At 42.4% G+C, this 12,088-nt stretch overlaps 1 protein-coding gene across 1 annotated transcript in view; it reads left to right on the top strand.

The window, feature by feature from the left end:
- MAPKAP1 (MAPK associated protein 1) overlaps positions 1-12,088 on the top strand; it is a 131,748-nt gene that overhangs the window by 65,100 nt on the left and 54,560 nt on the right. Inside the window, exon 7 of the mRNA XM_075260198.1 lies at positions 7,601-7,710. Within this exon, the coding sequence (XP_075116299.1) occupies positions 7,601-7,710 (110 nt within the window). The remainder of the gene's footprint in view (positions 1-7,600; positions 7,711-12,088) is intronic.

Genomic DNA, 12,088 nt, shown 5'->3' on the forward strand with positions numbered 1-12,088 from the left:
AACATAGTACGGTTGAGTGGCAGGGTTTGTTTTCCATCAGAATTTCAGGATTGGGCATGTTGATCGGACATCTTTCTTGCCATCGGGGGGAGAGTTTGGGACGCCCGCATATGCTTCAAGCAGTTGACTGGTACTGCCTAAATTATGAGGCCTAGCTAACATTCATCCAATGAACCATTTTTAGCCTTGTTTGTCACTTCGTCACAGTTTTTGCTATAATCAGATTAAGAATAACATAAAACATAGATGACCTCCATGCATGATAGTAATAATTCTTTAATCCAATGTAATTTATCTTTGGAAAATCTCATCAACTCGATATCAATGATCTTTATCTAATAGTTAACAAATAACAAAATTTGCAGGTGAATTGAAGTGGTCTGTGCTGCAACGCCAGAGCCAAACCTTGGACAGCGGTGGCGCTGTTCTTGGAGAACAAGTAGACCTTTTTTTTATTTCTAACTTTTACACAGCACCTAGAAGAAGTGAAGCTGAGCTACTATCGGTTGCCACTTTTTCTACTCAAATGGTTTGATAAATGAGTCCCACTGTGTTATTCAGCTTAATGAAACAATATAATTTTGTCCGTTCAGATAACTTGCATTCCCTGATGTAGCAGCCTTTTAACTTGACATGTAGGAACATGACAGCTACAGAACGGCCATTGGTCACGTCTGTAGTTGCATGGACTAGTTGTCAATTTCATAGCTGAATAATGTAAATAACAGAACTACGTACGTGATCCCAGATCCTGGAGAGTCGGTGCCGTGGCTTCCTGAATAGACTGTGAGTACAATTCCCCATTTCACTATTCTTAGTAATAGATATAGGAATAATTTTGACAGCTTTAGATTTAATTAGATATCTTTGTAGTGACATCAGACGTGATCATGAAGTAACATGCCTAAATTCTTGAAATTATCGTGGAATCCCGTGCCCTGGCCTGTCTAATGGTTGATTTGGCGGAGACCTCCTGAGCGTGCACTGCATGCCTGTCTTCTCTACTGAGACTTATGAGAGCCGCTAGTGTTTGCAGTCATGTTGCCCACACCAGCCGCTGCCAATGCAAACAGAGCGCTGGCCACATCTTGCTCTGAATACCCAGCAGTCTTTGGCTGGAAGCGGATTGCTAGGAATCAGCAGCGGCTATCCGCAAGGGCAATCAATAACTGTTAGAGAGTAGGCAGGGGGAGGGGGGCAGCCAGTTCACACCCTGAGTACCTGTGCCCAACTGGGAAGACAGGCCATGAAATAAAGCCATTAGCTGTCTCTTTTATGCCAAGAGCTGAAATACATCTGTGTCTCATTTGTGCTCCAGCTGAGTGAACAGGCATAACCAAGGCTGGCAATTTCTATATGTTCCCTGAATGATCCAGGTCTGATTTGCTGTACTTTCTTGGCGGCATTTGTTAATTTTTATTTGTCAAAGAAGGGTTAATGTTAAAGAAAACTTCAGTTTTTCCATTAAGTACAGTATGCCACCAGTAGCCACGATGTTTCGCAATATGATTGACTATAGAAAGCTACAAAATTGAAGGGTTATTGGGTTGTCCACTTGGAGTATGTGTCAATAAAGATGACTTGAATGAAACAAAATGGCCTCCAGAATTAAAGGGGTTGTATGACAGAAAAAAAATTCTGATTAAAGGCGCCAAACAGGTTGTGGGAAAATTTAAAAAAAAAAAAAAAAAAAAAAATCTCTCACCAGTTTCCTGCCACTGCTGGTCCCCACTGGTCTTTACTTCCTGGCATCTTGACCTTTACAGAAAATACTTAGGGATATCTGCTCAGCCACACACTGCAGTGGCCAGGGGTCGGCCAAGGGGCATTTCTATGATTTTCCTCTTTATCAAGAAAAAGTAGAGACCAATGGGCAGGGCTGTGGAAAGTTACTTTGGTTTCAAAATAAATTGATTATTTTAAATTATATTTTACAATTATCGATTATGGTATAATTAATTGGATGGGAAGATGGCGTAGTCTGAATCTGTGTTTTGGCCTATGGGGACAAGACGACTAGAAAAGTGGGGAATTGGTCAGAGGAGGTGACTATGACCCTTTATTTATTTATTTTTCCTCTTTCTATAACCTATCCCATACTGATAATCCTCATAACCCCCCCCCCCCCATAATCATCACAATCCCCCCACCCAGCCAACCCCTTTAATAAAACGTTGTGAATTGGTAATAAGCGTTGCATGGTGGAGTGCTTTCCACACTCTGTATCTCCAAGTTCATTTATAAAATCTGAATTGGGCCTGCGAGGCATGTCAGAGAAACAGCAACACATCTTCTCCTCCCCCGAAACCCCCCTACCTCCTTTTCCATCTTCTCCATCCCTGCCCCGGCTGAAACAGGCCGTGGCCATAAAGGAAGATGGAGAGACCCGTTAGCTGAGAATGATCGCTATCATTAAAGACAGGAGGAGGTTTCACTTATCACCGCCAGCTTTATACATGGCAGGTTGGATGAGGCGTCCACAGGTAGAGCAGTAGGATACAAATTGCAAGGGTCCTACAGCCATTCTGCGCGCTTGGTAACAAAAGCACAGTCTAATGAAAGAACACAGTATCCCATCCTTTATAGGTATTCTGCACCATCCATCAACAGTAGCCCGGCGTGTGTTTTTAACCCAGAAGGCAAAAATACATATTGTGATATTGGCCTGATTTCACTAAATGTTGTTCTATTCACGTCCAATTAATAGATTAAGAAAATCCTATTTCATATTAAAAGTCATTACTTGAATATTAGGATATGTTCACATGTAACAGATTTGTAGAAAACATTTTTGTAACTATCCCAGTTATTTCAAAAGAGTTTGCAGAAACCCATGTGCTTGCCGCCAAAAAACAACCCCACTTAGATCAATGGAATTGATATTTCTGCACTAAATGTATTGCCTGTGAATTCACCTTTAGATTGCTAAGGTACATGTTTTCAGAGGTTTCAGTAACACCTCTACTGAGGTCATAGACACCTACAAATGCAGGTTTGCAATCTGTAAAAAGGAACTTACTTGCACTTGCCAATTCCTGTTGCACATGTATGCAGATATTGGCACTTTATTTAAATATGGCGCCCACTCAGGAGCTCAGCAGGCACCATAGATGTGAGGTCTATGATGGCCAACACTGTTGGTGGGTCTCTACTGGGTAAAACAGGAGAGGCCTCTCTGATCGCATGCACTTTAACCCCTCAAATGCCGTGGTCAGATGCAACCATAGCATCTGATGAGTTAAAATTTTCACGATAACAAATTGTTCCCACGAGGTGAGATGGTGAGAGTGGCTCTTTTGTTATGGCAACTAGTAACTTTCAGAAGGTTCCTAGGCCTGCCATACTAATACTTCTATTGGGGTCTATCTTTGGCCAACCGCAGGGATTTTACTGTAGACTGCAATACAGTAGCGGTCACTGTTCTTGTGTGAGTGTTGTGGCCTCTTCATTTTTTACACTGCATCTAATTCTGTGCAATGTAATTACAGTCTCATCTCATAGAAGTGAATGGCTGTAGTTACATTGCACAGCTGCTACGAAACAAAAGCATTGCAGCTCCTTGTAATAGCCGGTCATCAGGGGTCCCAGGTGTTGAACCCCCACTGATCTCTTACTGATAGGCTATCCAATAAACATAAACTGGACACCCTATTTAGTTTGCTATTTATGCAATGAGAACGCTTCTAGTAACAGATTTTTATTAGCATTACTGCAGATTTCCTACACCCCCTTGGTTGAAATACTTAAAAATGAGAGGAGTAACTTTGCCAGAGAAAAAAATCTTATGTGAGCTCTACATGTCTTTATCAAGTCTGTTGAAAATCGGTAGTTGCTGTTGGAAAATCCCACTACGTTTTGCAGAGTTTTACTTTAGTCATAATGGGAGCATGCCCACTGCCACCACCAGCACTTATCTAACATTGGCCATGCATTTTAGATAGCTGTCCACACATGTTCAGATGACAGCTGTCTACCCGAACTCAGATATCAAACTAGTCACAGTACATTGTAGGGGACATTATTCTGAACACCATCGTACCTTTACATAGTCGAACAGATGCAACATTTCCTTGTTAGAGCCATTTTTAGAAATATGCAAATGAAGCTCAATTGCAACGGGGGTTGTCAGAAACTCTACAGAGCCCTTGAAGGATCTGACATGCCACCATTGCACTTAAGCCTTATTTGTGTACTTTTTTTTTTTTTTTTTTAAAAAAATACTTTTTTCAAGGAGATGGTGCATCTGTTGGACTATCTATAGGTATGATGATGCTCGGTACGATGTACCTCCACTGTACCACCAGGAAACAGTGTCAAACCAATCTCCCTTTAAGAGTGTACTATATGTACATCAAAAGGGGTGCTGTCTCTCATTATGGAGAGACTGGTACAAGGACTTATTAGACCATGCATTCCCTACTGAGAATTCTGGGTAAAGAATACAAATAAGACCTCATTGGTAAATCTGAGAAATGTTCCTCTAGAGCCACCAATGGAAGATGGCTCCCAATAGATTAATATATGGTTTTCAAAGAAACCTAAGGGCATAATCTGGGAATAATAGCCAAGTTATTATAACTCCTCCAGAAGAAAGGAGTTCCCATCTACAGACAACTGTTTCGAGTTTGTTGCTTCTCCTCAGCACAGAGTAGGGTGCTGGCTGGTTGTGTTTCATTAGGTAGAGACTGGTACAGGAACTTGTTAGACCTTGCGTGACCTGCTAGAAATTCTGGGTAAGGAATTTAAATAATTAAAAACGAGTATTTTACTATCCTGCTATTTGGTTTCATATCCACTTTTCACAGAAGTCCTGTGTAATGTGGAATTGCCAAAGATTTCCAAAACCAGCCACGCACAATAATCGTTGAGAAATTATACTCATTCACTATCACCTACAGTCCACGTAGTCTTCCAAGACCACCTGGGAAAATGCCTCTAGGGTAAAAGTGTGACCATTTACTTGCACCTATAGAAAATGTATCACGTTGTCACTCAGACTGTGCTGGCATGGTTCCTTTGTCAATTTGGACCCCGTCCCAGTAATGATGTAGGTGTTCGGGATAGAGATCTGGTTTGAGGCTTCTCGATAAATGTAAATTACACAGAATGTGAATAAGCGTATAGAAGTTCCATCAGGGATATTAATGATCTGTGTACAAGTTTACATAACATTATATATTTGACGTTCTTTCCAGGTCTATACATTGTTACTTTTCTCGCTTTACAACTTCCTGTTAGGATATGTTCCCACAGACCTAAAACTGAGCATATTTTCTGCTGTGGAAATGTAGGCTGCAAATCTGCAGCATTTATAGTTCAAGCAGAGTGGATGAGATCTCACCCAAATGCGGCAGAAAATTCCCATAGGAAAAAATGATTTGTGGTACTGTTTACGCTTCTGGGTTATGATTTTGGATTTAAAGGGTTTTTCAAGTTTTTATAATTGATGACCTATCCTTAGAATAGGCCTATCCAACACCTAGGCTGATCAGCTGTTCGCGTAAGTGCTGCAGCCTCTTTAGTACTTACTGAGCACAGTGATGTCCATTTTACACAAGGGCTTTCTAAGTATTGTGGGGATGCTGGGGACTGTAATCTCTGGCAGTTCCCACAGTACCATAGAAATGAATAGATAAATGCATGCCTTAGGCCCCCCATCCACCTGATCACTGGGGGTCTCGACAATCGGACACTTCTCTCCTTGTGGATAGGGGATTAGTGTCCATAATGGCGCAACCTCTTTCAGAGTCGCAGTGGCTTCAGCCAGCGGACAGGTGACGGACCCCCATGAACCTTCAATTGATGACATTGATTTAAAAGTCTGGAAAGTAAGATGAAATCTGCTGGAAAAGCCACAACTGATTTTCAACACACAAATACTAAAAATATAGGTTTGAAACCAGTTGCCATAATGTTTCAAAGTCCCTTAAAATGTCCTACTTCCAGACACAGGTCAGTGTGGGGTCTCCTCTTATCACTTATTGTATCTCTGCCTTAGGCACTGTGCAGACAACTGTATTCTGTTTACTAATCATTATTACGGATCCATAATAACAGCTTGCAGACCCATTTATTTCAATAACCCCATGCATATGGCAGTACTGTTTAGGGATCCATTTGTAATGTGGTTTGGACTGGGTGTAAGATTGAGCCTCAAGAAATGGAGCAGAACCCTATTCCTGTTGGTCTTTGCAGTTTTATTGATAAGTCCCCCTTGTGCAGTCTGTTCCCTTTTGCATAAACCCGTACCAACTTGTCCTTCTTCCTGATGAATCTGGTTATCATTGCCGGACCCTCCATAAATGCTTTTTTATTGCTGATTGCATTCATGATTTTTATTTATTACCATACAAGTATTTTACAGTAGGTGGTTGTATCTACGGTATGTTGTATCCCTGCCTGTTTTATGCTTATGCCGAGGGTTGATTATCCCTTGATCACATTGACTCTTGTGTTATAGGGTTTTCCACAAGCATGTGCCATATGCAGGCACATAATCTAGCTCTGTTGTGTCATACTGCTACTTTAGCTATGCTCAGCAATTTCTGTAATAAGACTGTACTAGGGAATAGCTACATTTGCATTTTGCTATATAACTATGGAAAACATAGCATCAACGTAGGGTTTTTCATCCCTTTAGAGCAAGGATCCACTGAGGATTTTGGGCTGTTTTCTTCTTTTCCTATGTAGCTACCGTGTTTCCCCAAAAATAAGACACTGTCTTATATTAAATTGTCACTCTAAATATAGGACCTGTCTTATTTTCGGGGGGTGCCTTATTACAACCGGCAGTCATGCCGGCACTTCCTTAGTGGAGCGTCAGCATGACTGCCGGTTGTAGGTAGTGTAGGGGAGGGGGGAAGGTATCATACTTACCTTTCCCTTCTTCCTAGCAGCGCTGGTGCTGCTGTTCGTCCTGGAAGTGGTGAGCGGGGCTTAGCTAGGCTTCGGGGGCGGGGCTTAGCGAGGCTTCAGGGGCGGGGCTTAGCGGAGCTTTGCAAGCTCCACTTCACTGACACAGCAGCCGTGCTCTGTGCTCCGTGTGCGCAGGAAAGCCGGCTGCTGCCTCTTCTGTATGGCAGCTGCTGTCTCTGCCTCTGGGATGAGCTGGGAGAGCTCATCCTACAACAGCAGAGGCAGCAGCCAGCTTTGCTGTGCACACGGAGCACAGAGCATGGCTGCTGGGTCAGTGAAGTGGAGCTAGCTAAGCCCCGCCCACAAAAGCTCCTTTAAGCCCTGCCCCCGAAACTCCGCACACCACTGCCGGGCATGCCTTTTTTTCGGGGGATGCCTTATATTAGGCTATTCAACAGAAACCCACGCATGCCTTACTTTCAGGGGGTGTCATACTTTCGGGGAAACACGGTATTAACACATCACGTTCAGGAGATTCACCCTCCAGTATTTTATACCTAGCTCTTGTGCCAAGATCTGGTCTTCCCTTTGATCAAACATGATGTATTGTAGACTGAATTTATCAAACATAAGGTGCATGGGATATTACCTGCATATTAGTACTAGGATACAAATTGGCAAGTGTCGTAATGTATAATAACAACAACAGATAGTAATCACAAGTAAATTTCTTTCCATATATTAGCAATGCAGCCCATGGATTCTCCCTGATCCAAGTGGATAGTACGAATGTGACAATGAGGGAGATCTTGGAGAAGGCTCTGAGAAGAAGAAAAGGCTCACAAAGGAACTCAGGTGAGTTTTAAGATTTGTGAATTTTATCTCTCCTCCAGAATAAAGAATACTATCTAGTGCCACCGATAGATATAGATTACTCTTTCCTTACCTTTCCTTGTGGCTGGACATGCCATGATATGTGTTACAAGATGGCTACATTTTGAAAACAACATGGTGTAGTGATATTCTGTCACAAGATGCCTATCCTGTATGTATCTATGTGCAGTCACCCGGAGGTTGTGTTGTGCTTTGCAACCTATCCAGGGTTTTGGCAGTAGTAATAATAATAATAATAATACATTTTATTTCTATAGCGCCAACATATTCCGCAGTGCCGTACAATTTGTATAATACATTCCATTACATTAATGATTTAGTTTAATTAGAAATCTGTTTCCTTAAAGGGTTTTCCTACTCTATACACTTATGCTATCTAAATAGGGATTCAACCACTATGACTCCTAAAGAACAGGACCCTGCAGTTTACCCTAAGTGCTTTGTGTGAATGGAACAGTGGTGATCTCTATTTTGGCAGTCCCATAGAAGGGCACTGCTTCAATCACATGGGGATCTTGTGGGCTTCTGATCTTGTGATTGCTGGAGATCCCAGTGATCAGACACTTATTTGCTATCCTGTGATACCTAGATGTTTATGGTTTAGCTGTATTAGGGTGTCTGCCTCCCATACTGGATGTTCTGGAGACCCAGGACAGACCCAGTACAAATAAATAAATTAGTAAAAATTAAAAAAAAATAAAATTAAAAAAGGCAGTCCTTGTTTGGGCAAAAATTGATCGCCCATGTTGAATTTCTTAGAAACAAAGTAATATATAATGAATGGTTAGACCAATGGAGGGTTAATAATAGTTCTCTGAATTCACCAAAATGGACACATTCTTTTGCCTGTCTGTAAATGTATTAAAGTTGAAATTGTTCCCAAACCCTTCTCCTTTCCCAACAACCAGTGTCCCATCCATCACAAGGTTTAACAAGCTATCGACAGGCCAGCGTAAGGGGGGGGGAGCAAGTTTTTAATAAAAGTGGTGAGAGATAAGGTGGTGAAGGACACGGGAGAGCAATCTCAAGGCCGTATTCCCAGGGAGAGATAAGAGAGCCTGGGAGAGATCAGATCCTCATAAAGAGAGAGCGAGATGGAGAGGGGACAGGAGCCTCATTCTGCTGCCAACGTCTGCAAGCAATTTGGCTCCGCTCCAGAGTCTATTGTTCAACCCAGGCTGTGGGCAGCCTGCTCCAGATGTTCCAGCTGCACGCGTTCAGATTGTGCCAGCTGACAGCACGCTGTGGTACCCAGCTCCTCTGGACGCCCATCTCTGACCGCTGAGATAGAATTAAATGATGATGATCTCTCTCCCAAGTTGGGAGACAGAGCTATGCATATAAATCTCCATCCCATCGCAGCGTGAGAAGTCTTTATCCATCATCACTCATAATGAACAAGTCGTTAGCTGCCGCAAATGGTCTGCTGGGCCGGGCTGCTCTTCCCCGATTTCTTCTCCTCCTTTTGCCTTTTCTCTGTCTTGTCTTTTGTGCACTCTTTTTTTTCCAGACTTAGCCTTTATCTGGTGTATCTGTGAATTATCTCTCTCTGCTGCTGCTCGCAGGAAAGTGAGACCAGGTCAATTAATCACCGCCCAGGAGCCCGCTGCCTCGTTCTTGAGTCTTTCTCAAGGTCGAGGCGAGTTCTAACTACTTCAGAGGCCAGCTGCATAAATACAAGGCCAGTCTTGCTGCTGGTGTCCACTTATTGCTAATGTAAAGAGCACGAGGTTGACTTGGGAAGACGAGACATTTATGGTTCCCATGGCTGTAACCTAAGTATATAGCTGCAAGTTCATCACATAGAGCGTACGCTGTATAATGTGTCTGCGGTCAAGTATCTCAAGGATAGTGCTAATGCTCTAACTACCTGTGAATGGAGAATGCACAGGAAAATGTCAGGGTGTATATACTACAGGTATCCCCCAACAGAGGACAGCCTTAGGGGCTGCCAGTGATCGGCGGGATCATGATTATTGGAGCTGATGGCCATTTTGCTAAGGAAGTCTGTTGGGGCCTTACTTGGCATCCCGTTTTTGCAGTTCAGTAGTCATTACGGTTTTTTTTTCATTGGCAAGTCTGTCTTAGGCCTTGTTTTATGTCTTTCATATCATTGACATATAACCTGTGAAATAAATTTTTCAGGTCATTACAATTACTTAGGTACCCAAAATGTTTTATGTAATGCATGAATATATATTTTATGCTAAGTATTTAATTTTTTTTGTAGACTTTACAGGAAATCTACTAAAGTTTCTAAAATTTCTGATTTAGGTTTTAGTTTGTTTTTTTTAATTTAGGTTTTTTTTAACATAAAAATTAGTAATTCTTTTCTGGCTTGCTCCCATGGGGTTTAATGGGAGGGAGCTTAGCCTCCATGGCCCTGATGATTTGCAGTAATTTATGCCACAGACTTGCATGAACAACAGTTCCTATCTGATCCAGGTATTAGTATCAGCTGGAATAAATGTCACTTTCTGGTGTCTTGAGTGACTGTAATGTGCCATAAGAGGTGACCCCTGTGCTTAAATGGAGATCCACCTAAACTGGTGGAAACAGAGCAGAAACTGGTAGCCAGCTAAGTCACCTGCACGGTCTCCCAACTATGGCATGGACCACGTGCTCCGGAGCCGCTCTTACAGAATAAACTCTTCTCTGTGGCATTAGAGGGAGGTCCTGAATGAGAACTCCCCTTTAGCGTATCTTCACAGGGAGGAATTTGAGGTGGATTCTACCTCAAATTGACTCCAAATTCTGGCGAGAATCTGCCTCCCATTTTAGCAACCATTATTGCTTCTTCTGTTTCTTTTTTTAATATGCTGACTAAAAAAGCATCCTGCTCTTTTTCCTATTGTATCTGAAGCTAACCAGCGAGCAAACCCATTGCTGAAAGCTTTCCCTCACAAGATCCACAAGGCCTGAATTTAAGATAAGATAATCCTTTAATAGTCCCACAGTGGGGAAAGTTCAGTATGTTACAGCAGCATAGTAATACAGATACAGGATAATACACAGTAATATATTACAGACAGACACACATAAGCTGAGAAGAGAAGATATACTAGGAGTCCATAGCAGCTAAGGAACAGAAGAAGGAAGACTTCATAATCATAATCATTAGTTCTCTGTGCGGAGTGATCTTCGCTTGGTCTGATGTAGATTATACAGCCTGGTCGCGGCTGGAAGGAAGGACCTGCGATAGCGCTCCTTCTCACACTTGGGGTGAAGCAGACAGTCACTTACAGTGCTGCTAAGTGCCATCAAGGTCCCATACATGGGGTGGGATTTGTTCTCCCACATGGAGGTCACCACAGACAGTATCCTTCTGTCACCCACCACCTGTACTGGGTTCAGGGGGCTCCCCTGGACAGAGCCGGCCCTCCTGATCAGCCTGTCAAGTCTATTTCTGTCCCTGCTTGATATACTGCTCCCCCAGCAGGCCACACCAAAAAAAGATGGAAGAAGCAACCACAGAGTTGAAGAAGGCCCTAAGAAGTGTCCCCTGGACTCCGAAGGCCCTCAGCCTCCTGAGCAGGCAGAGTTTGCTGTGACCCTTTCTGTGCAGCGCCTCCAGATGATCAGCCAAGTCTAGTTTATTATTGAGGAGCACGCCCAGATACTTATAGGTCCTGACTATCTCAATACATGTTCCTTGGATCTCCACCGGGGTCGGAGCACTTCTCCGTTTGGAGAGGTATCTGTGGCAGTGCCTCGACTTCCACTACAAATCCTGCCGTGTGGACTTAGCCTTATAGAAATCCATATTTTTTACTAATGGGGAATATGAATAAGGATGTCTTTATAAGACCATCCCTTTAACCAGGAGTATCTGAATTAGCAGGTTTAGGGTCCACACATCTAATACTCTGCTTGTATTATGCAGAATGAATACACTGGTATTACAGCCAGTCCATCTGGGAAGTATGTATCACTATTCTTGCCATCAAAAATATCCTAATGAAAGCCAAATGGACCCCATTATAAAGTCATTAGGGTCTGTTTGAAAGCTAATATGAGCTAGCTGTCACGTCTGTTATAAACAGAAGCCATGACGCTAGTGTGAACAGAGCCTTAGTAATTAGAGATCATTTCCTCTATAACAGTGAAACTTGACCAGAATTTTACTTCATTGCATTTTACATTGGATTATCAAATATTTCTTAAGGATTGGTTCCTTCCAGATGAAAGCCCTTGTGATACTGTGTAAACACTTGTACACTTCATCAGTGTCCGCGCTGTATCCGTCTTTGCCTTGTGTGTTTTGCTTGGCAAATTGGTCAGTATACAAGACAAAAATACCTTTTTTTTTTTTTTTTTTTTTCTTTTTTTTTTTTTAAGT

The sequence above is a fragment of the Leptodactylus fuscus genome, chromosome 11 (genome assembly GCF_031893055.1).
Source record: "Leptodactylus fuscus isolate aLepFus1 chromosome 11, aLepFus1.hap2, whole genome shotgun sequence".
Taxonomy (NCBI): Eukaryota; Metazoa; Chordata; class Amphibia; order Anura; family Leptodactylidae; genus Leptodactylus; species Leptodactylus fuscus.